This window comes from Prenolepis imparis, unplaced genomic scaffold (assembly GCF_030444845.1).
Source record: "Prenolepis imparis isolate NDT839.2.m4 unplaced genomic scaffold, iyPreImpa1.0 SCAF_9, whole genome shotgun sequence".
Classification (NCBI taxonomy): Eukaryota; Metazoa; Arthropoda; class Insecta; order Hymenoptera; family Formicidae; genus Prenolepis; species Prenolepis imparis.
The window spans coordinates 12551087-12577695 of record NW_028141167.1 but is presented as its reverse complement, the minus strand read 5'-3'; the positions used below and the strand labels follow the sequence as shown (position 1 = coordinate 12577695).

The 26609-nt window shown below is 31.4% G+C and overlaps 6 protein-coding genes across 9 annotated transcripts; 2 read left to right on the top strand and 4 right to left on the bottom strand.

The window, feature by feature from the left end:
* The first annotated feature begins 2391 nt into the window (after positions 1 to 2391).
* On the top strand, positions 2392 to 4396 carry Pban (pheromone biosynthesis-activating neuropeptide). The gene is made up of 3 exons (XM_083045783.1): positions 2392 to 2627; positions 2718 to 2960; positions 4045 to 4396. The coding sequence occupies exons 1-3, from the start codon at positions 2552 to 2554 to the stop codon at positions 4260 to 4262; spliced, it is 537 nt and encodes a 178-aa protein (XP_082901909.1). The 5' UTR covers positions 2392 to 2551; the 3' UTR covers positions 4263 to 4396.
* A 5073-nt stretch (positions 4397 to 9469) lies between these two features.
* Positions 9470 to 12378, bottom strand: Taldo (transaldolase). The gene is made up of 6 exons (XM_083045787.1): positions 12188 to 12378; positions 10871 to 10994; positions 10495 to 10734; positions 10276 to 10401; positions 10068 to 10204; positions 9470 to 9926 (listed from the first exon to the last, which is right to left on the bottom strand). Exons 1-6 carry the CDS (start codon positions 12282 to 12284, stop codon positions 9652 to 9654), a joined length of 999 nt encoding a protein of 332 aa, XP_082901913.1. The 5' UTR covers positions 12285 to 12378; the 3' UTR covers positions 9470 to 9651.
* Positions 12379 to 12940: 562 nt separating this feature from the next.
* Ugalt (UDP-galactose transporter) lies at positions 12941 to 15919 on the bottom strand. 3 transcript variants are annotated; one of them, XM_083045784.1, is made up of 6 exons: positions 15732 to 15919; positions 15362 to 15584; positions 14826 to 14972; positions 14618 to 14737; positions 14321 to 14535; positions 12941 to 14228 (listed from the first exon to the last, which is right to left on the bottom strand). In XM_083045784.1, exons 3-6 carry the CDS (start codon positions 14842 to 14844, stop codon positions 13581 to 13583), a joined length of 1002 nt encoding a protein of 333 aa, XP_082901910.1. In that variant the 5' UTR covers positions 14845 to 14972; positions 15362 to 15584; positions 15732 to 15919; the 3' UTR covers positions 12941 to 13580. The 3 variants fall into 3 exon arrangements, with proteins under 3 accessions (XP_082901910.1, XP_082901911.1, XP_082901912.1); XM_083045785.1 differs by having other exon boundaries at positions 15418 to 15584; XM_083045786.1 differs by having other exon boundaries at positions 14826 to 14968; positions 15418 to 15584.
* Positions 15920 to 16309: 390 nt separating this feature from the next.
* On the top strand, positions 16310 to 18462 carry LOC145940883 (zinc finger matrin-type protein 2). The gene is made up of 5 exons (XM_083046521.1): positions 16310 to 16465; positions 16685 to 16905; positions 17557 to 17630; positions 17710 to 17855; positions 17993 to 18462. The coding sequence occupies exons 1-5, from the start codon at positions 16457 to 16459 to the stop codon at positions 18134 to 18136; spliced, it is 594 nt and encodes a 197-aa protein (XP_082902647.1). The 5' UTR covers positions 16310 to 16456; the 3' UTR covers positions 18137 to 18462.
* Positions 18463 to 18940: 478 nt separating this feature from the next.
* LOC145940885 (uncharacterized) lies at positions 18941 to 21239 on the bottom strand. 2 transcript variants are annotated; one of them, XM_083046524.1, is made up of 2 exons: positions 20037 to 21239; positions 18941 to 19969 (listed from the first exon to the last, which is right to left on the bottom strand). In XM_083046524.1, the coding sequence occupies exons 1-2, from the start codon at positions 20185 to 20187 to the stop codon at positions 19656 to 19658; spliced, it is 465 nt and encodes a 154-aa protein (XP_082902650.1). In that variant the 5' UTR covers positions 20188 to 21239; the 3' UTR covers positions 18941 to 19655. The 2 variants fall into 2 exon arrangements, with proteins under 2 accessions (XP_082902650.1, XP_082902651.1); XM_083046525.1 differs by having other exon boundaries at positions 18941 to 19954.
* A 1792-nt stretch (positions 21240 to 23031) lies between these two features.
* Positions 23032 to 25142, bottom strand: LOC145940884 (uncharacterized). The gene is made up of 2 exons (XM_083046523.1): positions 24651 to 25142; positions 23032 to 24126 (listed from the first exon to the last, which is right to left on the bottom strand). Exons 1-2 carry the CDS (start codon positions 24719 to 24721, stop codon positions 23700 to 23702), a joined length of 498 nt encoding a protein of 165 aa, XP_082902649.1. The 5' UTR covers positions 24722 to 25142; the 3' UTR covers positions 23032 to 23699.
* Between the last annotated feature and the right edge of the window lie 1467 nt (positions 25143 to 26609).

Below are 26609 nucleotides of genomic sequence, written 5' to 3'. Positions count from 1 at the left end.
ATATCACACCAAATCACGTCACTACTGTAGATTTATTCATATAGCTATTCACTGGAGTTAATGCTAATCAATTAATACGATTAGCTTTAATTATCGTTTAATAATCCGCGAATGGGAAGTCTTGCGATACGAATGAAGGAATCGAAAAATGTCGTCACGTGGGAAGATTTCCGTGGCGCGTATTCGGTTTGGCAGATGCAAGTGCTCTTACATCGTGCGTCTACCAAATACGCATCGCGATAAAAAAGTATGAAGCAGACGTTTGTTTGCTTTGACAAGTATCGAAAGTCCGCGTATAGAACGAATGAACACTTAGATCTCACTGAAAAACCACGACGTCCATGTGTGGAGTCGCCCCCTAATTGCGCGTCTCGAATAATAAGATGTACCCATTGCACATACATTTGTGTACGAATATATCTGTGTCCCAAAAAACATGTATACAGTAGCAGCGGAATTTTAAATCCTCGATCAATTTGCATTTGATTTGATTATTACGAAGATAAGATATTGACTCTTTGCGATGATTGATTCTATACGATTTCTTAGCTTTATTATAATTATTCTTAAATTGTTTGGTTATATCTTGGTATATGAATAATTATTGTAAGAATAATATTTATAATAAATATATGAGAAATCTATATATTATATGAATATCATAATATAAATAAAGATTTTAGTATTGGAAATGTAAATAGGGTTTAAAAAATTAAGAGATATTTTATATTTTATATGATAATTATAATTATAAATGTTTATTGCTTTGATAAGCTTGCGTATAAATTAATAAATTATTTAATAATCTATAACTTAGATAAATTCTCAGTTGTTTTATCCTTCAATCATTCAATTAAAATTATTTTAATAATATAAAATATATACATATTTTCTAACTTTTATCTAATTATACGTATAATAGCTAACTAGCATAAAAGAAATAAATAATTCTATTATTAGTGCTGGTATAATAATCGCACTAATAAAAATTTGAAAAATACAATGATGGAAACAATTAAGTTAATAATAATTAATTAACACATTTGGATTATAAGGAATTAAAGCAGTTAATTTGTATATCCAAGATAACACGTAATTAAGTCAACCTTTTCAAAAATAATTCATTAAAGTTAATAATATTAATGAATATATATATATATATATATAGGTATCCGCGCACTTGCGCGAATTTTAATATTCCCTTTCCGAAAACACGAGGCGATTGTATCGTAATGCCGACTTCGCTCGGTCAATCCAAGCTTTTATACGAGGGAGAAAGTGCGAAGAATGTGAACTCATTGATCCCTGAATTAAGCCGGCGATCGACAAGTTAAATCCAAAACTAATCGTTCGTTCAATCGGACGCCAGGCGGCCGCAATCATTTGTTACGCAGCGTGGGGTATAAAAAATACGCGCGAGAAAAATAGGATTTGTTAAAAAAAAAATATGGTGCTTATACAACTGATTCATTGTCGTAAATCTCCGAAATAAATGCGCGAGTATTTCAATTATTGCCTAAGCTTATGGATTTCTAATTTTACCTTCGAACAAAATTATTTTGATACACTGAGAGAATTTTCTCTTAGAATTTACCCTGAAAATCATGGTAGTCGTGCGGAATAATATGGTGTGGAAAGAATTTTATGAGAATTTCTCTGATTAATATTTATCATAATAAAATATAAAACATGTTTGATTAATTTTACTAAACTGCATAGTAAAATTAATCAAACATATTTTATATTTTATTGTAATAGATATATTATTATTTTTATTGTGATAAATATTAATCAGAGAAATTCCATATCATATTGTCCCACGATTACCATGATTTTCAGGGTAAATTCTAAGAGAAAATTCTCTCTGTGTAAGAGAAGATAATACATATGTAGCCTACATATATAATAGAAATTGAAATGAATATATATAATAGAAATGGAAATACAAAAGTTTTTATATAATTTAATTACATAAGAAATGAATATTATGTAAACATGTTTAATGAAATTAAAAAAAATAATCTAGCTATTTTCTTCTCTTATTAATATAATATTTAAAAAAATTCCTTCTATCGAGACACACAAATTTTGAAAAATTATAATTATTTTGTACAATAATTAAATTTCTTCGCGCGAGATAGAATAAAACCCGTATCTATCTTCGTTCAAAGAGGTTTCTATTTTCGACGCCACATTTCCATTCATTGAAAGAAAATTAATGAAAGTCGCCAGTAATTTTCCACCGAAGAAGACGAAGACAGAAATCAGCCCGCGTGGGCGCCTCATTCCAGAACCCGGGTCGCGTGTTCTGCATCCAGGAACTTCATTGCGTATATAGGACAGCCAGTCCCGCCTCAAATGGAGACGAATCGCTTCTCGCCTGGCGATCGTGATTGGTCTCGGGGGTGCGAAAAAGGAGCGAGAGACAATGGGATGGAAAAACAACGTCGGCGTAGCTTATCGTCCACCAACCCTATAAAACCCGAAGGACCGTCGGTCGTCTCGACATTACTCGGCCAGATAGTCTCGTCGGAACGCCGATTCATCCGAGATGATCGTCACCGGGAACTCCGTCTGCGCCCTGGCGTTGCTGCTCTGCTTGGCGTTTCGCGCTTCCGGCGAATACGGTAATACCGATCTTCCCCCTTGCGATAATTAAAACGATTACTCGCGATTGCAATCCCTCTCGACTGTCCCGTTTGATCGTGCGCTCGCAGAACTGAGGGAGATGCCGAACGGCGGACCGAGCGATGGCAAATCGCCGAGCAACTTGGGCTCATGCATCGAGGGAAAGTGCGTCAAGCGCACCAGCGTGCAGGAAATCAGCGGCATGTGGTTCGGTCCACGATTGGGAAAACGACACAGATTTGATGAGAAGCAGCAGATTAATCCTGAGATCGAGACGCTAGTGAATACTCTGGACCAACCTGCTGCGCGCTGGGCCGTCATTGTGATTCCGTGTGAGTATCGAAATTCTTTCTCCAAAGCGGGACCGATTGAACTCTCGATAAATATATATTTCTATTGCTTTGTAATCGTATGTGCACATTATTTCGATGTTATCTCTGAGATTTTAAAAATTCTTTTATTTTGCGATCGAGCTAAAAATAATAGTTCAATCTAACTTTGCGAACAAAGTTTTAAGATTGCATTATTAGATTATAAAACTTTTGTCACAATGTTTTCGTATGAACCGTAATGACTTATTTTTCACTAATTTCTTTTCCTGTAAATTCTGCTTTGAATTTTTAAAATTCTATGAAATTTTGTTTAAAAAAATTAAATTAATTAATTTTAATATTTCGTTTAATGTTTCGTACCTGCACATTTATTTTGATGTATCTCTGAGATTTCAAAAATTCTCCTATTTTGCGATCGAACTAAAAATAATAGTTAGTTTGTTCAATCTTTGCGAATCAAATTTTAAGGTTGCATAATATTATTAGATTCTAAAACTTTCATCAAAATGTTTTCGTATAAACTGTAATGACTTATTTTTCACTAATTTTTTTTCCTGTAAATTCTGCTTTGAATTTTTAGTTCTAAAATTCTATGAAATTTTGTTTAGAAAAATTGAATTAATTTATTTTAATATTTCGTTTAATATTTCGTATTTGCACATTATTGTTATGATGTATCTCTGAGATTTCAAAAATTCTCCTATTTTGCGATCAAACTGAAAATAATAGTTTGATTCGGTCAATCCAATATAATTTTGCGAACAAAATTTTAAGGTTGCATAATATTATTAGATTCTAAAATTTTCGTCAAAATTTTCTCATGATAAAATCAATTTATTTTTCATCTATTTTTATTTTTCCTGTAAATTCTACTTTGAATTTTTAATTCTGAAATTCTATGGAATTTTGTTTAAAATATTAAATTAATTTATTTTAATATTTTCTGAATAATTTCTTTATTTTCGAATTATATTAATCCGAATTATATTAATCCAATCTACAGAATTCAAAATTCTTATATTTTCATCCTATCATTTTTCAATCTTTTTTTCCTAACAATTTGACTATCAAGAATGAATTCCAGCTAATGAAAAGAGACAATGGACGCAATTTATACCGCGCGTGGGACGAGGATCGGAAGAGGACTTATTCTCTTACAGCGATGCGACAGACAGGAATGAAATCGACGAGGACGATTCTATGATACCGCCGATATTCGCGCCGCGTTTAGGGCGTCGAGTTCCCTGGATACCATCGCCGAGGCTCGGACGTCAATCGCGCAGCGGATCGCGAAAAATATAGGTATCCATCGTGACAGAAGGCAGATCATCGAAAATTGCGAGCAAAGAGTCTCTTAGTAGACCTATCCAATTGTGAGAATTTCGACGAAGCGACAAACAAAATTATAGTGCTATTAAGATATAAAGAAATAAAATACAGACGTTTATTTGTATTTCGAAATTGACTGCTGTTCTTTGATCATCCTTGCATCCCAAAAAATCATATCTAAATTTTGTATTGTTTATTATTTCAATTTATTATTGTAATTAAATTACTATAATCATACGTAAGTAGATGTAGATAGTAAAGAAATAATCATCTATTCTATATTATAATCACACCTACTGTGATATTTATTATTTAGAGAGATCGTAGAGATATTTTTATCTCTAATTGAGAATTGCATTTCAAATATCTCTAATGATAAATATCATAATGGAAAATTGTAATTAAAGGGATTGTAATTATTTTATAGTATATTATTTAAAGCACTTAATTGTGCTAAACGTAATGTTAAAACATAACTTTTTAAAGAGAGAATTCATATATAAGAGGATAAAATTAATGCATAGATCTTTATGTGATGCATGTAGCAAAAATCATATTAAATATTTAACAAATGTAAAGCATTTTTAAACAAAGCATTTTTCAAAAGATGCGATATAATACATAATAAAGAAAAAGATAATATATATAAATTATATTTTTGAGTTATTCTTAAATTTGTTTACTTTTAAATATTAATAAAATAAAATTAAAGTAAATTTTTTTTCAAACTAAATATTTTTGTGCTGGAAAAAAAATATTTATTTTAAAACGCGTTTAAAATTTATCTGCTAAGTTGAAAGTAAATAAATAAAGCTATGCACATCCAAAAAATTATCAGAATATTATCGAAACATTAATATATTTTTATAAAACTAAATAATTTATAATTAAAATTAAGAAATAATTAAATATATAAATGATAAAATAAATAAAAATATTGTATACGATTATAATTATTAATTAGAAATAATAAAAATTCTAATAAATAAAAAAAAATGATTTCTGCTCATCGCAATCAATTTTTCCGGCAAAAGAAAATTATGTAAAGTCTAGGAATGAAATAGAGTATATATTACAAGTTTACACGGGGATACACGGAGGATCGTAGACTCTATTTTCAGCGTCTATGAGAAGGGTTGAGATATCTCTCTCAAGAGGAAGTAAGACGGTGGAAGAAAGAAGGAGAGAGTGCCGAACTATACAGCGAGTAATTTCTCGACCGGAACTACCGGTGAGCCATGTGGTAACATGGAAGACAGTCATAATCGTAAAACTTGAAAACGACGGCGAAGCAGATACAAGTTAGTTAGCTTCTAATCTTCGCTTTTACAGCGGTACCGTATATCGAGGATCGCTCGTAAAACGTGACAAAAAAAAATGGTTTCGATGAGAGTTTCAGAATATTAACGATGATCGTAACGACACATTATACATGTTTGTGGATAATATAAAAAATATCTTTACATGTAGAAATGTTTTAAATATTAAAAAAAAATTTTTTTAAAGGAAATATTCTCGTTGAATCCCTTTCTAAAAAAGACATGTTAAATCGATTCTTTCAAATATTATTGCTACTTTTCCGCGATGCTGATTGACTGTCTTGATTCGCATTGTGCATTATATTCGTAGCATCGAGAGGCTGTCATCGCAAGGGTTAGCAGTTTGATAGTTTGTTCAAAATAAAATAAAATAATATAATATAATATGTTTTAAATAATATGTTATAATACTTTAAACTCAATTAATATTTTTGACAGCTGATTTCTGTCAAAAAATATTAATCGCGGATAAAATATTATAATAAATTATTTACAACATATATTACTATTTTAATATTTTTAACATATTATTATTTTAAAATTTAATTAGCAAATTGACGCTTTAATCAGCTAATTTCTGTAAAAAAATATTAATAAAGCGTTAATTTGTTAATTAAATTTTAAAATAATAATTGTTAAAAATATTAAAATAGTAATATATTATAAATAATATGTTATAATATACCTTATCCGCGATTAATATTTTTTGACAGAAATCAGCTGATAACTATCAAAAATATTAATCGAGTTCAAAGTATTATAACATATTATTTAAAACATATTATTTTATTTTATTTTATTTTGGACAAACTGTTAAACTACTAACCCTCGCGATGACTATGCTACAAATATAACGCACAATGCGAACCGAAACAGTCAATCAGTATCGCGGAAAAGATGTAACAATACTTGCAAAAATCGACTTAACATGTCTTTTTAAAAAAAGGGATGTTATAATATTTTAAAATCGATTAATATTTTTGACAATTAGCTGATTTTTGTCAAAAAATATTAATCGCGTATAAGATATTATAACATATTATTAAAAATGTTACTATTTTAATATTTTCAATATATTATATACATCTCCATATTACCCCGTACTATAGAAATGTTATAAAATATAAACTAAGCAATTTCTCACTCACCAATACGTACAATAGCGGAGTTGTAGTACACAGCACATTGATCTGAAAACAAAATATTCAAATTATGTATATACTTATATAGTTATATATGTGTGTCGAATTCTCATAAACAATGCAGTTTAGAAAAAATGTTTTCATTTTGCATACCTCACAGTTATCCCGCTGTCGCCCGATGCCTCCCCGGGCCTCCTCCTCCTCTCTTGATCGTCATTGCTCCTTCGTAACACTCGCGAAAACACGAATAATTACGATTGTCCGACACTTTACACGGCACTTTCGATACGCGAAACTTTACACGGCACTCCCGACGCGCGACACTTTACACGGCACTCCCGACACGACGCGTGAATCGCACTGTGTATCGCAATGCTATCTGTAACAAATAAAATACATACATATATTAGAATAATCTTATTATTTCGCAATTATAACATACACAATATAAATAGAAATATGTAAGCTAGAACATTTAATTGGCAAATTTTCGCTTCAATAATATTTTTTGACAGAAATCAGTTGATTAAAGCATTAATTTGCAAATTAATTTTTAAAATATGTTATAAAAATTTAAATAATATGTTATAATACTTTAAACTCGATTACTGTTTTCTGACAGTTATCAGCTGATTTCTGTCAAAAAATATTATTCGAGTTTTAAGTATTGTAACATATTATTTATAACATTATTGTTTTAATTTTTATAATATATTTTTATTTTAAAATTTAATTCGCAAATTAACGCTTTAATCAGCTGATTTCTGTCAAAAAGTGTTAATCATGTTTAAACAAACTTTATATAAAAATATCATTTTTTTAATATAAAATCACGGAATGACGCGTAGAGTTTGTGTTGTTCTAGTATGATAAAAATATGCATGTTATACATGCAAGAATAAAAACTATTTAAATATATAATAAAATTTTTGTTTTTTTTTTCTAACGTGCGTTTAAATGACATTATATTAAAATTTTAATTAAGCACTTTTGATTGTTAAAATATTCGACGTTGCAGATTAAGAAAATGCGTGACATTAAATTTTTGATAAGGAGAAACATCTATCAAAAAGATATTAATTGCTAAATATTAAATATAGTATGTTTACTCTAATAAAGATTTAAAAAATGTTTATATGTATATATACACAGAGAGAATTTTCTCTTAGAATTTACCCTGAAAATCATGGTAATCGTGGGACAATGTGGTATGGAAAGAATTTTATTCTCTCTGATTAATATTTATCACAATAAATAAAAAGTAATAAAATCTATCACAATAAAATATAAAATATGTTTGATTAATTTTACTAAACTATATAGTAAAATTAATCAAACCTATTTTACATTTTATTGTGATAGATATTATTTTTTATTGTAATAAATATGAATCAGAGAAATTCTCATAAAATTCTTTCCATATTGTCCCACGATTACCATGATTTTCAAGGTAAATTCTAAGAAAAATTTACTTCTGTGTATTTATATATTTTTATATATTATACATTTCGATAAAAGTTGATTCCAAAATAATTGATTTTTTTTTTAGATACGTAAAAAATAGAATATATCGTTGTAAAGAATAAAATTATTTACATATATATATATATATATATATATATATATATAATTAATTCGCATATATTATATATATAAATGTTTAGCTTTTTAAAATAGACATATGCTAGATATAGTAGGTATGATTTATGAGGTCTATAATCTGTGTAATAAAGTAAAATTCAAAGAAAGGACTTTGATGATCGCACGTATATATACGTATACAAAGTAATACTAAATCATCGCAGATAAATAAACAATTGCTCGTGTTCAAAGATCATGCACGTCATAATATATACGTAATGTTAAATCAGAAATTGAAAAATCGATATAAATAAAGCGTATTTAACATTGCTTTCTACAAATATTGCAGTACACATTTTTATATAGAAATATTTCTATTACTCTTTTATATATCGAGCTTTATGATACTTATGATAAATAAATATAACGATGACGTTTCTGCTTAATGCACTATCGACTCGTCGAAATTATATCGGTTTCGCATTTCTCAGAGTGAATACAAATAATTTCGCTCACCGAAGCTGCCTCGACGTCGCCGACTTTTCAAACTTCGCCGTTAGCGCCAACTCGTTGAAACCGCGAGAGGTTAACTTCGTCGAGTCGCATCAAGTACAGTCGTCCTAATAACGAAAGGAGAACACTATGACTATTAATTAATTACTGATTAACGAGTTTCAACGATCACTCGACATTTCCGACAATTATTTGCACGCGCAATTCGCTTTTTGCGAACAAAAATACGAGTAACTCGCGCACCGACTTCGACACCACGATTATAAACCGACGCGGCACGAAACAAACATGGCCGCTGCGCATAATTTTATCGCGCGCGTTTTAAATTTGTAAATATTATCTTCAATTTTAAATTATTATAAAATCGTTTGCCAATTATACATATTAATTATATAATATTGAAATAACGATATACACATGATAAATACATATTAATACACACATTTTGATTAATAATATAATAAATACATTTTAATTATATAATAATCAATAAAAATATTATACGAATATAATAATTAGAATAAACGTGTAGAAAAAAATAACAAATGATAAATTTTAGTTACGAATTATCACAAATATATATTTCTTCAAAAGTTTACATATATTTGATCTTTATATATAACATATATATTTTTCCAAAAATATTTCATATATCTCATTCACCTTGTCCACTTTTTTGTACTCAATTAATAACTATAATTATTATACAAATATAAATAACAGGAATGTGTTTGTACATTCAATTATGCCCTTGTAAATTATTACATTGTTGTATACAGTTAAAAGCGTAATTTTCTGTCATTTATTTTAACCCTGAATCGTTTCTTGCAGCAGTTTTTCGAGTTTGCGTACATCAGCGGCAAATTTGCGAATGCCCTCGCACAACTTATCGGTCGCCATTTGATCCTCGTTTAGGAGCCATCTAAATTCAGCCTCATTTAAGCTGATCTTTTGAAGATCGCATTTTTTAGCTGATTCTACAGTTAGAACTTTGCGAATAGGTTCGTTACTCTCCTCTAAATCCTCCAATAATTTGGGACTAATAGTAAGCAAATCACAGCCTGCGAGTTCTTTAATTTCACCTAATTATCAAGATAGTTAAATTAAAAAATAGCATAGTTACATAAAATAATGCAGCATTATTGTTATATTTTATATTGCATTTATAAGGTTATAAAAAATAGTTTATATATATCAAAAAATTACATAATTTAAATACTTGCCGACGTTTCTAAACGAAGCACCCATCACAACTGTCTTGTAGCCAAATTTCTTGTAATAATTGTAAATTTTCGTTACAGAAATAACACCTGGATCTTCTGTTCCTTTATATGTTTTCTTATCTGTATTTGCCACATGCCTAAATAAATAAATCGTTTTTACTCTTGATTCATATAAATTTAAACTGAGAAATCACATTAAAACATTTACCAATCCAGAATTCTTCCAACAAATGGTGAAATGAGAGTAACGCCAGCCTCTGCACAAGCGACAGCTTGTGCGAAGGAGAACAATAATGTCAAATTGCAATGGATCCCATATTTTTCCTCCAATTCTCTAAAAAAAAAAGAGAAAACAATTATTATTACTTATTAGTAAAATATTAATCAAACATAAAATGCATATCTTTTAATTTTGTTAATTGTTTACTTTGCCGCTTGGATGCCTTCCCAAGTTGACGCAAGCTTAATCAAGATACGTTCCTTGCTCACTCCAAGTTCCTCGTACAGAGCAATCAATCTTTTCGCCTTTTCAATGCTGGCTTTCTTATTGAAGGATAATCTGGCGTCCACTTCCGTAGAAACTCTTCCGGGGATTATATTTAAGATTTCTTTGCCAAATAAAACACATGTAACATCAAGGGCTGCTTCAACTTGTTCAGCCAAAGTACTATTAAAATATTAAGTAATGTTAAAATATTATGAATTATATTAATGTTAAGAATATTTAAATATAATTTTTAATGAAATAAAAAACTAAGAAATTTAATTAAATTAAATGTATCAACAAATATGCATATACTTACGATCCAGATTTTTTGCCACATTCAGCAGCCTTTTCAATCAAATGAGCATATTTTTTTTTATTAGCAGCAGCGAGAATCAACGACGGATTTGTCGTTGCATCTGTAGGCTTAAATTGCTCCATAGCTACAGCGATTAATAATATAATACCGTTTGTAATGTTAATCTATATTATTATTTATTATTTATTTATAATTACTTTTTCTTCATTATTTTTGTTCATATTCATTATCATTTTTTCATTTAATAGCTTGCTCAAACATTTTCATTCGATTTCTATCGAGGATAAGAATGATGAATGTATTTTTAGAAGTCACTGCTCAAGGCAAGGGTCACGTTATTTCGTATGTGCACTGATACGCGTTTTATCAGTTGCACAGATAAATCTATGCGACATAGTTGGACTTTTCGACCGTAATCCCATATATATCCATATGAAGTCAGTGTGACAATTTTGAATTTATGGGAACTTTTAAATAAAATAAAATAAGCTCACGCTTGCAGGTGAACTAGACGAAAATACTAAATTATCATCAATATAATCAACATAATGCAACACGCATTATTCATTATAGAAAATAAATTTGTCAGTCATAAGAAAAAAAGTTTCTCAGCTTTCAGACAAGATCATCAGTGTATGCGCGCAATATTAACACGTTACTTTTCTATAAAATCATGATGTGAAAAAAGTATAAGAGTCATAAATAAATGTCACGCGCATCTTGATTATGAATTAATAATGATACAACGATAATGTCAAGGTAATAACTTTCTGAGTTAGAGCAGAAAATTTCGACAGATCATATTGGAAATCTTATAAATGTATAATAAAATAAATATACAATAAATATTAATAAAATAAATATACAATATATATATATATATATTTTTTTTTATGACGATTATCGATAATCATATATTCGCGGAGGTTTTTTTTTTATTCCATTGGCAAACGTGGTTTAATTTACTTGTGTAACAAAGTCATAAAATTAAATTAGAATTAATCAATTGCGAAGAGAAAATTTGTATTTCTTTAATTAAAATTCGTAATCATCCGATGTATACATTATCCGTTCACGCTTTTTAATGGCTTTTTGTCCGCCTCCGATATCGCATGATATCAATATCGTAATACATGCGCAAGTAAACAGACTTGGAGGAATAATAAATTTCATAATCATTCGCGATTCGAGGAGACACGTTCGGAGGAAAAAAAAATATGCAAGCGTTGCAAAATTTTCTCTCTCCTCCCTCCCCGATCGCGGTCGCGTAACCTACCTTAACCTCTGAACGAATTCGAACTTTCGACGTGATCTTACCGTGAAAATCGCCGGTGTCGGCGACGACCGTCGTGAGCTCCTTCAATTGATTCAACGAACTCATGGTCTTCGCTTTCTTCGACTGGGACTCGCTCATAATCGTCGTACGTATTTATGCGGGCACACGGAGATTACGATGAAGAGCTTCGCGTCGTCTCACTCTCGCCTCGTAACGTCATACGTCATGTGTCCTCGGCGTCAGGCTCGCCAACTGCGCAAAGTCAAATTTATGAGCAGTCACGTGATGCGGCGCGAATTTTGGATGGCCGCGATATGACACGTGGAACGGATATAAAACTAATTGGATTAATACTCAACGCTATAATTGAAATAATCAATTTATGTAAATGAGAATGAGAAATATCTGCGGTTATTTCGTTAATATAATTAGATTTACTAATTAAATATGTATTAAATATGTAATTAATGTAATTAAAATTAAAACTTGATTCAATTCTAGAATTTTCATTATGTAAAATAAAAAAAAAGTATACACATAATTACATCTTAAATTTAACACAAAATGATTTAATTTTATTTTGAACATATTTAGATAGATACCTATCATTGTTTCGTTAGAGCAATACATTCGAAAACTACATTCTTGTTTACTTCTACTTTATTAATTATTTAGTCAAATAAAATATATTTGCGAAAGATTCAAAAATTCAAAATAAATTTTTTATTAGTATTATCACATTGTGTTCTAAAAGTTGCAAGCTTTTAATTTTAAAGGAACAAAAATTTTGATAAAAACGGTATTTATTAAAATCTATTTAAGTACATAAGTGCAAATATAATTTACTGATCTATTTAATATATTCTAATTGAATGTATGCGAATGTGTTCAAAGCTATCGTTATATAAAAATAAAATCAAGTCTTCGTAAGTGAGTAGTTAATAGTGTCAACGTTTTGTATCTACAATAATCCAATGAACTTATTACAATGTGTATATATATATATATTTATATATAATCTCACTTTAATTTCTATATGTTATTCATCATTTGTGCAAATCTTTATTCTATCACAAGAGAGATAAACACCGGAATCAAATATAAAAACATGATTGCACTTATGATTCCTTCATATATACAACAATTGTGTCATTGCTTTTTACGATAGAAGATATCATCGATGTCACATACTGATTCTTTTTGATACAAATATCACCTGTCCAATCTTTTTAAATATCTTTTGTCATTTTTCTTATTTAAACCGAACAACTGATCCTTAAATTTATTCTCTTTTTAAATTGGCTCTATCTTTGATAAATCATTAAAACTACATATCACCAAGTTAACGTTAATTAATGAGAATTGTTGTGAAAACTTGTAAAATCGACTATTAATGTTATATTATCGAGAATACTCTCGTATTTTCACTAACTGTCAGACTTTTTCGGCAGATGTATGCTTATCGAGAGATACAATTTTCGGTTGGTGACTATAAAGGAAAATTGAGCATATTACAAGGAACGCACCTAAACTGAATTGAAATGATAGATGGAAGTCGAACAGATAAATGGAAGCTATGCAAGAGACGATGATGGCTAAAGACGTGGCGAAGCCTTTCAATATATTATCGGCATACTTAACCACCATGGCTACGATTAATCCACCGCCTGCTTGCAAGAGCACCAGGTAAAGTATAAATAGATCGTAGCCAAAAAAGAAGCCCTGCTTGTGTATGACGTGACCATCTTGCAGAAAACACGTGCCTAAACCAAACGGTATGGAAAGCACACTCAATTGCACGTTTCGCATCCACACGGAGATGTCGGAGCCTTTGAGAATTTTTTCGAAATAGATCCCCGCGAAACCGGACAGAACGCAAGCGCTCAGAGCAGCGGAAAAGCCTAGCCAATGATTTTGTTCGATACCCGATGGTAAGGGTGCTTTCACGCTTTGAGCCAATTGTACGAGAACCACTCCAATGACCAAAAACACTAGAGCACACCATTGAGTTGTACGTAAAGATTTACGTAATATCGTCATTGCAAAAAAGGCTGTTGTCAGAATTTTTAATTGATATGTAACCTACAGAATATATATATCATTCATTTTAAATATTGTATTAATATAAAACTGCTATTTTAATTGAAATGTTTTAGTTTGAACATACACCTTACCTGATGCGTAGCTGCGTCCAGATTAGATGCAGATACATAAAGTAAATTGTTTTGTATGATATACAAAAGAGATGGCACACAGACTTTCAGAGTGTCGATAGGCTGCTTCACGATTGTCATATGTAATGCTTTGTAAAATTTCTCAAAGCTTCCTTCTTCGATGTATACCAATACCAGACAGGTAAACAATTTTACTACTTCTGCCATCACAACAGCTAAAAAAGAGAGACATTATTGCAAATGTAATAAGAATTGTATATCTACACAGAAGATGGTATTTTTATTATTGGTATTTACCAGTAGAAGATAGAAACATATCTCCTGCTCTAGTGCGCGAATATCGCATGCTGAGGCCAACCATAGCATTTTGAAGCGTGAGAGTAACTAAACTCACATACTTCAATGTTTGTACAGTTTCTGTAATATAAATATTTAAAGTGTGCCCATTTATGTCAAAGTTGTCCACAATTTCTATATAATACATATATATTAATGATATACTCACTTTGTGAAGTCTTATTCATATTGATGATAGATTTGTTTCGTAAAATAACTTATAGATATTTCATCACAAACTACATTTTTATTAAAAGTACAACAAATGTTTTTCAAAATAAGTATTTGGGTATCTTCAAATCATAATCAATTCTGCCTGAAATAAAAGCAAGACAAATATCATTTATATCTATATATATAATATTATTTCAGGTGTTTATTTTCAAGGAATAAAACTGTTAAAAATATAAATAAATGTAATAAAAGAATAATATATATTATATATGATCCACACAAGTATATATAAAAGAGTATAGCGATGCCACATAATAAATAGTATTTTTCAATCTATAAAGATCATAAGATGTCATCTTCAAGATATTATTTCATATATTAGTGTAAGAAAACATTAGAATTAAAATAGAAATTATTGAAAGATAAAAATAATTTTTTAATTGCACTGTATTTACTTTTACACACTGACAATTGTGTTTTGACAGCCAAACGATTTTCGACAAATATGTTAAAAAATTAAATAATGCTCACACGTGAAGATCTAGCAAAGAAATAAAGCGTCAAGCAAGAAAGCCGATTAATTATACCATAACATTCACTTGTGGGATGAACACCATTTGTGAAATTTTTGCCCACGTTGAACTGACACGTTGAATATTCGTGCTTCTCCCAAGAATGCCTAGTTATTTTCCTATCGACATCATTTTCGATTGGCCTCGATTGCCTTGTGGCCTCGTTTTTTTTCTATTTACACCTAATTAAAAATGACGAAATAAATTTCATCGTGTTTTTATTATAACATATTACATATCTAACGCACTTTATATTTGCATATAAAATAAATTAGACAGATAACTGAGAAAAGATGACAATAAATATCTATATTGAATGGTAATCTAACCTCATTCGTTGGATTTATAAGAATTAACCAATTGTCTTTACAATCTATTTCAAGATTGTTTGGACATTCCATGAGAAGAGCCTTAAAAATATATCATCTTGGCGTGGACACGATTAATATATTTAATTGCGCAATAATACACAAATACAATTTTTTAAAAAGATATAATTATTTATCTAGCAATGGCATAAATTATATGATTTTGCGAGAGTCTACGTTAGCTTCTTTTTAGACGGACTGAGCCTCGATTAGTCCACGTCGCCAATTGGCCAATTCAAAATAAGACTCTCTAATTGGTCAATCGTTGTTATTTTCCCTAGACCAGTGTTGCCAATTTCAAGGGCGAGCCGCGTGCCGCGGCGGGTAGTGGGGGGAGCGGCGTGGTGGGGGCTCGGGGGTGCGCGCGCCGTTTCGTCACGTGACCGCGTCACGTGGTTTGGTGTGCTCCCCACCACTATCTCTGCGCAGCCGCCAAATCACGTCTCGCCCCTGAAATTGGCATCACTGCCTTAGACATCCATCGATGTAATTGGCTGCGGCCATTTGCAAATGTACAAAGTTTTCCAGCAAATGTCACTTGTTAGATCCAGAATACAGGTAATTTTTGCGCATCTACATCTATTGATAGCCGATGACTATAAAATACAACAGGAAGAGAAACAGACGTAATATTTATACGTTTTGCACAAATATTTTATGATTGTGGAAAGGAAGATATTGCGATCATGTCTATGGTAATTATATACATTTTTAAAATATATTGTGATCTTAATTTTTTTGTTCATTTTCAGTCTGTTATTGACATATTAAACTTTATGATAAATTCTGAAGAATTATTTTGTTAGATATTGCAAAAGATATAAGCAACTTATCTTGTAAAATGCATATAATCTAAATAATTATACTATTAGAAAAATACATACCTCTCTAATGAAATGTATTTTTTTTTATAGCGACCTGATGATCATAGGAGAAAATGGAATCGAGAGGAATATGAAAGGATTGCACTTCAAAGACTTCAAGATGAGATCGCGGAGGAAGAATTGGGACTTCCCAAACAACCAGCAGTTAAAAGGGAATTGCTAAAACAGAGAGATTACAAAGTTGATCTCGAATCAAAATTAGGCAAAAGTGTTGTCATCAATAAAAATACACCATCGTCACAAACTGGAGGGTACAATTCAATTCTAGAATATCTTATAAAAATCTAATTATGCAATATAATCAGTGTTTACTGTTATCTAAATAAAATTATATAGATGATCTAGATAAAATTTTTGCATGATCTTATCTTTATATAGATAATACAAATATGTATTATCTGCATCTTAGATAAAAAAAAATGTTATCTTTATTAAATTATCTAGAATAATGTTCAGATAATTTGATTTAGAGTTTCATAGCATATAAAAATACTTAAGTAGTAGAACTTAAGCAGTAAGCGATAAAAACTTACAAATAAAAATATATATATTTCTATATCCCTTTTAAAATTTACATTTTTTTATAACTGTTTACATAAGCGGTCAAAAAATAAGATTATCTGGAAGTTATCTAGATGAATCGTCATAAAATTTTATCTTTTATCTAGATATATTTAAAACAAAATCATCATCTTATCTAAGATAAATTTACATATTTTTATCTCATCTTTATCTAGCTAATTTTAATATCATCTAAGCACCACACTGAATATAATAAATCCAAATAACTCAAAGAAATAATATGCAAAACTATTCTTTCTAAAATATTATTTTCTTGTTATAAAGCAATCCTCTTATTGATACATTATCAATTATAATTATTATTGTACTTCTATTCATAGGTACTATTGCAATGTTTGCGATTGTGTTGTCAAAGATTCCATTAACTTTTTGGATCACATCAATGGAACAAAACGTAAGTTTGAATATTTATAAATCAATATGTAATTAAAATTTAGAGTTTTTATTTCAATTATAATTTTTAATTTCCACAGATCAACGTAATCTGGGCATGTCCATGAAGATAGAGCGATCCTCATTGGATCAAGTTAAAGCGAGGTTTGCACAAAACAAGAAGAAACTCGAAGAAAAAAAGAAGGATTATGATTTGGAGCAGAGAGTGAAGGAATTAAAGGAAGAGGTTTGTTTTTATGTTTAATGTTTCTATGTTTAATTTTATGTTTCTATGTCAAAGGAAGGTTTGTTTAAAGTCGCGTTTAAGGCGATTATCTCATTCACTGTGTAATTTATTAATAACATTACTGCTATTATTCACAGGAAGAGAAGATCAAAGAATACAGAAAAGAGAAGCGAAAAGACAAGAAGAGGAAGATTGAGGAACTGGCGGACGATGATGCAGGACCTTCCGATGAAATGGCCTCAATTATGGGATTCTCCGGTTTTGGTTCGAAAAAGAAGTGACAAACTCTTTCCGTCTAAACAGTTTACTATCTTTGAGGAAGAACGCTGCTGATATGATTTGGGGACAGTTGGGAAAACAGCAAACGATTTTAATTCCAGTTATTGGAATCTAAGGATGCAATCGACGAATGTAAGTTTGTGATGATTTTTCTCATTTGTCCTAGAGTTGTTCCTACAATTTCGTGTTTATTCGAGACAAGTGAAACAGCTATCAATTATAAATCCGACCAATGTAAATGTAACAAATCACGTGAGCTTAAACTGTAATTTAAGATTAATTAAGATTATTAAGATTATTTGGACACAAATTTGTGATGTGAATGATTTAAGTATATTCTCGAAATGATTATATCTCTGCTGAACTCTTTTATTACAAGAATATAGAATCTTGTGTAAGATTGACGCCATAAGAGAATCTGTGTGTCATGTTTGCAGAAATAAAATTTATGAGAAGATACAGAGATTTATTGAGCGAGATACAGAAAGAATATTCAGATCAGTACGAGCCTTCAAGCATCAATGTTTATGCGATACTTATAGCATACTCTCAATATTGTAAAATATGCTCTCAATAAAAATAGAAATAGTTTTGATTAATTTCGATTTTTATGAGCAATGATCGAAAAACTCTAGAGAGTACTTTAGAATTATTGAGAATATGACATACTTTATTGCTTATCGCATAAATATTAGTGCTTGAAGATTTATACTAGTATTTGAATATAGTCATTTAAATTTTTCAAAGACAAAATAAGCTAATTTTTATTTTCCTTGAAATTTATGAACTAATCTCCATTCATATACATCCCATTCTATTATTTTAATCTCAGATCATTAAATCTTAATGCTACAACATTTCTTTTAGTGGATATTCGTGTTTTAATTCTGATATGTTTTAATAATATAAATGTGTTATATTATTGTAGATATTGTATATAAAATAGAGAAAATACGATCGAGTTTCTGATTGTTGTGTCAATATATTTGCAGTTTTTTAACAAGAATTATTTCTTAAGTAAATATTTAAAGATCAAGACTGAAAAAAGTTTAAGAAAATATTTAAGAAGCGAATATCCTTCTTCAATTTATGTGTCCTGTAAAACACAGCCAATACAATTACATAATATAAAATAAAAATAGCTTATCAATTCAGCCATATAATCGAATTGTTTCTTTCACATATTATATTTCTATATTAACAGTATAAATTCTACTTCTTGATACGAGATATCAAAATTGTATTAATTATAATAACTATTATAATATTAAAAATGATAATTATTTTAATTATAATAAAAATTATAATATACATCGCGATGCGACACCAGTCCTGCAGGAAACGTAGAGACGATCTACGCGAGTCCAAGTATTATAGAACGAAAGTGGCAAAATTCTCTCTTCTTTCCCTCCTCTCTCGAGAGGTTCACAGCCGACGAAGGAGGGATGAGAACCGACGTGCGCGAGATTTTCTCGACTCTCGTCGTCTCCCACCTCGCGGAGGATCAAGAGGAACCTCCTCCTACAACGCGGGGCCCGCGCTCTGGGGACCAGACTCCGGGGCCGGAGCAGCGGCCGGAGCAGTGCCGGTACCGACGTACATCTCGACGTAGCTCGTGCTCTCTTGCAGCAGCAAACAGCCGGCACATCCATTCGAAAGTCCGTGGAAGCCGCGCGTGTCGGAGTCGCGTGTGCTTCGATTCAGCGCGCGCTGTGTCTTGTCAGTCGCTCGCACGTGACGTGGATAAGTCGTCGCACGTGTCACCAGGGTGTCGTCCACCTTCTTGTGCGTTTTCGGCTCCGATAGTCGAAAATCCGTTCCTGTAAAATCGAACGCTGCGAGCGAGTATTTTCAGAAGAGACAAATTTAGTGGAAAAAATTTTATTTTATTTTCTTATTTACTTTTTTTTCTGGAAATAGGACGAGTGCTGTTTCCCAAGAGAAAGGATACTTGGATCGAAGAAGAATTTGTTGGAGTGTTTGACGAGAGGATATCTTCAGAGTGATTGCTAACGAATAGTATCGTGTACTTTGAGATATTGAAGATAAACATGTCCTGAGAGGAGTCGAATCAATTGTCGAGAGAAAGAGCAAGTTTATTGTTGAAGGATTTGCTTTCTAGTTGGAAAAGAAACTAAACGTCTTACTGAAGATACTTTTTGTAAATCGAGAATTGTGGTTGTCTTGAACGAGATAATTCCTGAATAACGCTATCTGCAAATATTTTAGCAGAGGGCCAAAACAGTTATTCTCTTACGCAAAATTCGGAGTAATTATTTAAAAGGAAAACCGAGTCAATTCCTTAAAAATATTATCTAGAAAAAAAAGAGAAAAATTTCAAATAAAAATTTTAAATATTACCTTCTTACACCCTCGTAAAAAAAAATTAATATGTAAATTTTTACTGATCATACGCGAGAAAAAAAATTAATATTCTCAACATTTCCCTATGCAAATACTTTAACATGAAACAACTTCATTAATTACAATCATCGTTGTGACTGCTTTGCGAGAGTCTCGAATAAGCAGTCCTAAAGAAGAGTCTATTGATAGAACGCTCTTCTCTATCTGGATTTTACTACCGTACATTACTCGCGACACGACTCTCGTTTATCTCCTCCCGATTATAATCAATTAACAGTGCCGGCTAATGTACGCTCGCGGAAAATGCGACAGGCAGCCAAGGCGAGTCCATCGGTCTTGACACGGAACTCGTCGGATTGATGGACATCGGCGACGATTTTACGAGCGTCTCGATCACGGTTCGCGGACACCATAACGCGGCATCCGTTTCAACTTGAACAGCGAAACGTCACTCCTGAGAGACGACGATGTCGCGAACTCTGCAGCCGATCGAGGAATCCAATCCCGGCAAGTCATCGGGTAAGATCTCATTCACTTTTTAATTATTGGTAATCTCACAATTAATCCGTTAGAAAGCACCTGCCTGAACAACATATTCGGAAACATTTAATTAGTATGTCTAAAAAAAATTGAACGAGATTATTAATTAATTAAATTACATCCATCTATGAAATGTCATCTGTTAAAAGAGATATAAATTACATTAAATATTATAAATTTATTAAAAATATATTAATATTTTCCTAACACATAAAAAAGTATATTATTTGTACAAAAAAGTTTTATCTTTATTTTAATATCTATTTTATTAATAGATAAATAAATATCTTATATTTTTTATGGATTGAAAAAAATTATAGATATTTATTTATCTATTAATAAAATAGGTATTAAAATAAAGATAAAATTGTTTTTGATCCTGAAAATATAAATTCATAGAAAATTAATCTGTAAGTTTAAATTCAAAGTTTTTTCTTCTGTCTTAAAGGAATCTTAGAAGTTAGAATAGCTGCTAATATATTTTTTTTACTTTTAATATCTGTATAAATATCTGTAATTTTTCAATCTATAATTTTTATAGATTGAAAAATTATAGATATTTATTTATCTATTAATAAGATAGATATTAAAATATAGATGAAACTTTTTTTGATCCTGAAAATATAAATTCATAGAAAATTAATCTGTAAATTTAAATTCAAAGTATTTTCTTCTGTCTTAAAGGTCTTAGCAGTTAGAATAGCTGCTAATATATTTTTTTCACTTTTCAAATGTATTGCATTAAAATTCTGTGATATATTTTCTTGTTCTAAAACACAACGGCCGCTTTCCCTTTTCTTTTCCACGGAAGTGAAAAGGATCGGACACGCACCGTGTTGTTGTCCATTATACGGAGTCTGCCCACAGCTCTTGTTTCTAACTCTTGTTTTCGAAACAGTCCGCGATCGCTCGTGCGTGATCGAATCGATCGCTTAAGTGGATCCGACGAAACAAATCCGTCGGCAGAAATTTCCGCTTCACGACACCCACGTTCGATTGACGAAGATCCGCATGAATCGTTGCGAAGAAAGGTGCAAATTGAAATTTGTATACGCATAATTCGATACGGATGAAGCTTAATCGATCCACAAATCCGTCTTTTGATTAAGACTGATTCTTGCCGATGTTATTTCGCACAAATTAGTATGAAAATTTTAATAATTAATTATTTAGAGGGAGAAAGAGAGAGAACCGGACCTCATTTATGAATTTTAAAGAGTCGTCAAAAGTTATTAGAAAAAAATTAAATTATATGATATTGATACATAATAGAGTAGTATAAAAATATCTCCCAAAATCATATAATTTATTACTATTATTATCATAAATGCATGTACCATATTATTATTATTTACCACTTTGCTTATTAAGAATCACTAAGATTATTTTACTGTAAATTAATTGAATCTCCGTAAATTATTAAAAATGTAATCGCAATTTCATATTTTTACACCATATGTTCTGTCAGTTAGGCTTCAATCAAACTACCAAATATCTCTAGATGACACTGCTTTTTTTTCATCATGCTTTCATATATATCGTCATAACGTAGCGTGGTAAATAATTAAATGAAGCAGCATTCCGAGAAACTGTAAGTTCGTTATGTGGCGCGATTAATCATTCAATCTCTGCCCGGCAAAATTTAACACTCACTGGTAGTTATTAGTTACGAGGTTGTGATCTACTTTCCACAATTAAAGCCGGTTAGACATATGTATTCGCGTTCCATCAAGTATCGCTGTCATAACAGGTGGAATGTGAAAATCAACGGCTGTCGGAAAGATCGAAGAAATGGATGATCCATTTACGTCAATTATTCGCTAGCACGTCAAAAGCGTTTTAATTCATCAATGACAGACTTTCCTATGCTTACATATTGAAAGATTACATTGCTAATATATATATATATATATGATAAAATCACCTCTTATTTATTCTGAAAACATATGATAGAGAGATTCGTTTATACAGGGATAAAACGAGACTTAAAAAATTATTAACATATAAATCATATTTTATTTGTTAAGAAAATAAAACGAAGTAGCATCCATTTCTTTCTGCATATTGTTGAATATAGGAGATCTCTTCTAAAAGAGCGACTTCTCAACATATATCTAAGTAAATCTTAAAAAGATCAAATCGCGCATAGATGTCTTATTTTATGTCTAATGCACATCTTACCTTGCGTAATTACATTAGAAAGACGAGCGCAATTACACGGTCGTTCTGCTAGAAATATGAGGAGACAAGATGATATGCTATCCATTACAAATGAGCATCTCGCTGGCGGGATAATTGTACGGGAAGATTTGAACCGCTGATGCTTTGCGAAGTTTTCCTTTCTCGAAGCTAAACTAAAAAAGGTATCGATCTAAAAAGATAAAAAACACTTGAATGACACATTGATTTTTTATGTAAATTAAACTTTTGAAATATTATACGTTGCCTGAGAATATTTTTTACAGAATGGAAAAGTTAGTTGCGAGAGATTATTTGGCGTTTCTTCAGTTTAACGACGAGCTAATTGAAAAAAAAAATTAGTTTTCCATTAATAAATAAATTCAGCATTTTCTAATTTTTTAGAATGCGCGGAGGAAGTCTCTGAAATTAACGTATTTTTACGCACAATTATTATTCTTATTACTAAAAAAAATTGTGCCATTACGAAGGGGGAAACTGGGTAGAGGTGACATTGCGCAAAGCGTCCTGTATCTCCGTGAGGATCCAATTTTTCATGGGCTCGTAGGCGATGCCCAATCTCTCGTTCCACGCGACGTCCCCCTCGATGTATATCGATTTCCTCTTCGTGGCCTGGACGAGAAGGAAGAAGACGTCCGGCTTACCGTTATTCGTGCTGTAACGTATCCGGACCTTTTCGGTCCCGTAGCCGCCCTCCACCACGCTCACGTGTCCGTTCATGTGAACGGATGCGGCGATCACGCAGCTGATGAGTTTGCCCGATCGTGACGTATATATCATCTCCGTCCTGGTGTTAACCGGAAAATACGATTTGTGGCTGTCCAGCTGGACGAGGCTGGACGTCGCCTCCTCGTCCGTCAATACGTCGCCCTGCATCAGCCACGTCGCTCTACGGGAGAGAAGTCTGCGTTTGCGATCTTCAGAGGATCTGATAGAACGAGGCGCGAAGAGACGATTGCGGCCGCGTTTCTCAAAAAACCCCGTTATGAGGCAAGAGACTTCCTCTCTTCGAGGAGCGAGAAGATATCGGAGAGGATTTTGCATCATCTAGATTTCTCCGGCGTTAATCGTGAAATCGCGGACCGCGGAATGGGTCAAGATGTTGTTTCGCAAAGGAGGGAGTTCTGATCAGATTGAAGAGGTGAGAGATGTTGGAACCTTCTCTTTTTCTCGATCTCTCTGTGTATCTTTAAATATTTCTAATATTTAAATAGAATATTTATACTTTTTTTCGGCAAGATCTAAAATTAGATGTCAATATCTTGTGAAATATACACACGAGTGTTGCAAAGGATCTCTTTCCAATCTCAGTTTTTAATTTTTAACGCCCTCGCTCTTCACGAAATTTTTACAAATCGACTCTAATACTTGATAGAAAATTCTGTCTTTTTTAAAAATACAAATCATACTCACGGCTCACTTAATGCAGAATTTGAAACGCAATAGAAGACTAGAGATACGAGAAGGTAGATGCGCGTCATCATGGAACTGCTGATGTACGAGGACGAGATCTTGAAGTATCAGCTGTCGGCTGATATTATCTTGGCGATGAGGGTTGCCTCTTCAATGTTATGACATTATTCGGTGTTCTTGGCCCGATATCATTATCTTGCGCGCGAACTATCCTCTTTGTGAGCTAGACGGTAGTGGAACGTGTACTAAAATTAACGAAGAGAGCAGTGGCAGACCCTGACGTGGGTTGCTGTTGTGACGATTCCTCCTCCTCTTCTACGTCGTTTGCGAGCACGAATATATTCACCATCTTCCTCCCATTTGCTTCATTATATAAGAAATGTTTGCCAATTCACAAATATCATTTGTATTTGAACGCGCTATTTATGCGAGCTTTGATCTTGAGGCCATTCTATGTGTTTAAGTGAAAATCATGTTTGCAATTGATTATATCGTTATGAGACAACTCTTCACTTCATTAATTAGAGATCTAAGTTTCATATCATGTTATATCAGCTAATGTATTAAAACTATAAATTTTTCAGAGAAAGGAAAAGTTTGATATTTGTTTTTTTTTACTTTTTATGCCTTTTTTTAAAAAGCAATTTAAAGAAATTCTCTTCCTCTTTAAGTTCTTAATTAAAAATCTACAGCTGATTTTGGAGTTATTTTTGAATATACTCGAGAAAAATCTAAAGAAAAACCACGTTTACAGTCATTTCATAATTGAAAGCCAATTAGGAAGAGTTATAAAACAATTTATTCCAATAAACAGAATAGATATTCTAGCAGGACAGATCTGAGCATAAAAGCGGAAACTCCACATAATAACTCCGTAAACACCGCTCGGTTATTAAGTTAATCATAATGCTCCAATCGCCGTTCTTCACGCGACAAGGCTTGTAATTCTCCATGCGCGCGTGCACATTTAGCGCCTTAATGTATATACTTTGAGTTTCTTTCGATAGGATCGCGCATTTGATCCCTCGTAGCGGATCTTGCATGGAAGTGCGGCTATTTCACGATGAACCGCGATATAATCACCATCAGCTGGTGGACGCGGCTCGACCCCGCGATGAACGTCGCTGAAGTAAAAATCGTGTCCGTCTATTTTCCTTACGTGGAAACATGTCAACGTGCTGCATCACCGATGCATTTACGTACGTTTAGAATAAATTACATCCTAGGAGATAGCTAGACCGGTTCAAGTTTAACGGTCACACATTATCGGCAATTTATCGCGGTAACGACAGCTGATCGATTATCTTTTGTGCACCAATTACTAGCTGCGCGCGAATAAAACCCGATGTCCCGAAGGAGAGAAACGATTAGGAAAGAGTATCCAACAGCTGGCAATGATCCCAATCTTAAATCTTTGTCGGCGTTTTGCGCTCGGTTTATCAGATCGTTTTGATTCTCTTTGAAAGAACTGAATGAAATGCAGTATAAAAATATAGTCTGAAAAATGTAAGTGTTGTTTTTTACACTCTGATATTAATTAGAGATCTAAATTTCATATTATGCTATTGTATTAATTTTTTAGAAAAGGGAAAAAGTTTGATTTTTTATTTTTTTTTATTTTTTATGCTTAATAATTAATTAATAATTATAATAAAATTACAGAGAAGAAAACATAAATTTTTTAGAGTCATTAAATCGAAACATTGTAACATGTCAATAATTATAAATATTATTATATACTTATTATAGATATAGATATTTATCATTACATCATCTTTTAGATTTTTAATCAGATTTCTCTTCATTTCTTGTATTTTTTGGCATATATAATGAAAATTGCAAATGTATACGAATCCTTTGATTGATGACAATCTTATTCCATCTGATTTTATATGAAATGTTAGCAAATTGAAAAAGATAATAATCGGAAACGTGCAATCATTCTGAGTGTAAAAAAAA

Coding starts and splice junctions, on each gene's coding strand:
- Taldo (XM_083045787.1), bottom strand. CDS start 12,284: ATGAGCGAGTCCCAGTCGAAGAAAGCGAAGACCATGAGTTCGTTGAAT. Junction 10,995..12,187: donor CGACACCGGCGATTTTCACG/GTAAGATCACGT, acceptor TAATCGCTGTAG/CTATGGAGCAATTTAAGCCT. Junction 10,402..10,494: donor GAAGGCATCCAAGCGGCAAA/GTAAACAATTAA, acceptor TTTTTTTTTTAG/AGAATTGGAGGAAAAATATG.
- Pban (XM_083045783.1), top strand. CDS start 2,552: ATGATCGTCACCGGGAACTCCGTCTGCGCCCTGGCGTTGCTGCTCTGC. Junction 2,628..2,717: donor TCGCGCTTCCGGCGAATACG/GTAATACCGATC, acceptor GTGCGCTCGCAG/AACTGAGGGAGATGCCGAAC. Junction 2,961..4,044: donor GGCCGTCATTGTGATTCCGT/GTGAGTATCGAA, acceptor AATGAATTCCAG/CTAATGAAAAGAGACAATGG.
- LOC145940883 (XM_083046521.1), top strand. Junction 17,631..17,709: donor TCACATCAATGGAACAAAAC/GTAAGTTTGAAT, acceptor TAATTTCCACAG/ATCAACGTAATCTGGGCATG. Junction 17,856..17,992: donor TGAAGGAATTAAAGGAAGAG/GTTTGTTTTTAT, acceptor TATTATTCACAG/GAAGAGAAGATCAAAGAATA.
- LOC145940885 (XM_083046524.1), bottom strand. CDS start 20,187: ATGTTTATCTTCAATATCTCAAAGTACACGATACTATTCGTTAGCAAT. Junction 19,970..20,036: donor TCCTATTTCCAGAAAAAAAA/GTAAATAAGAAA, acceptor ACTCGCTCGCAG/CGTTCGATTTTACAGGAACG.
- LOC145940884 (XM_083046523.1), bottom strand. CDS start 24,721: ATGATGACGCGCATCTACCTTCTCGTATCTCTAGTCTTCTATTGCGTT. Junction 24,127..24,650: donor AATTCTGCATTAAGTGAGCC/GTGAGTATGATT, acceptor TCTCTCCCGTAG/AGCGACGTGGCTGATGCAGG.
- Ugalt (XM_083045784.1), bottom strand. Junction 14,536..14,617: donor TATGTTTCTATCTTCTACTG/GTAAATACCAAT, acceptor TCTCTTTTTTAG/CTGTTGTGATGGCAGAAGTA. Junction 14,229..14,320: donor TGGACGCAGCTACGCATCAG/GTAAGGTGTATG, acceptor TATATTCTGTAG/GTTACATATCAATTAAAAAT.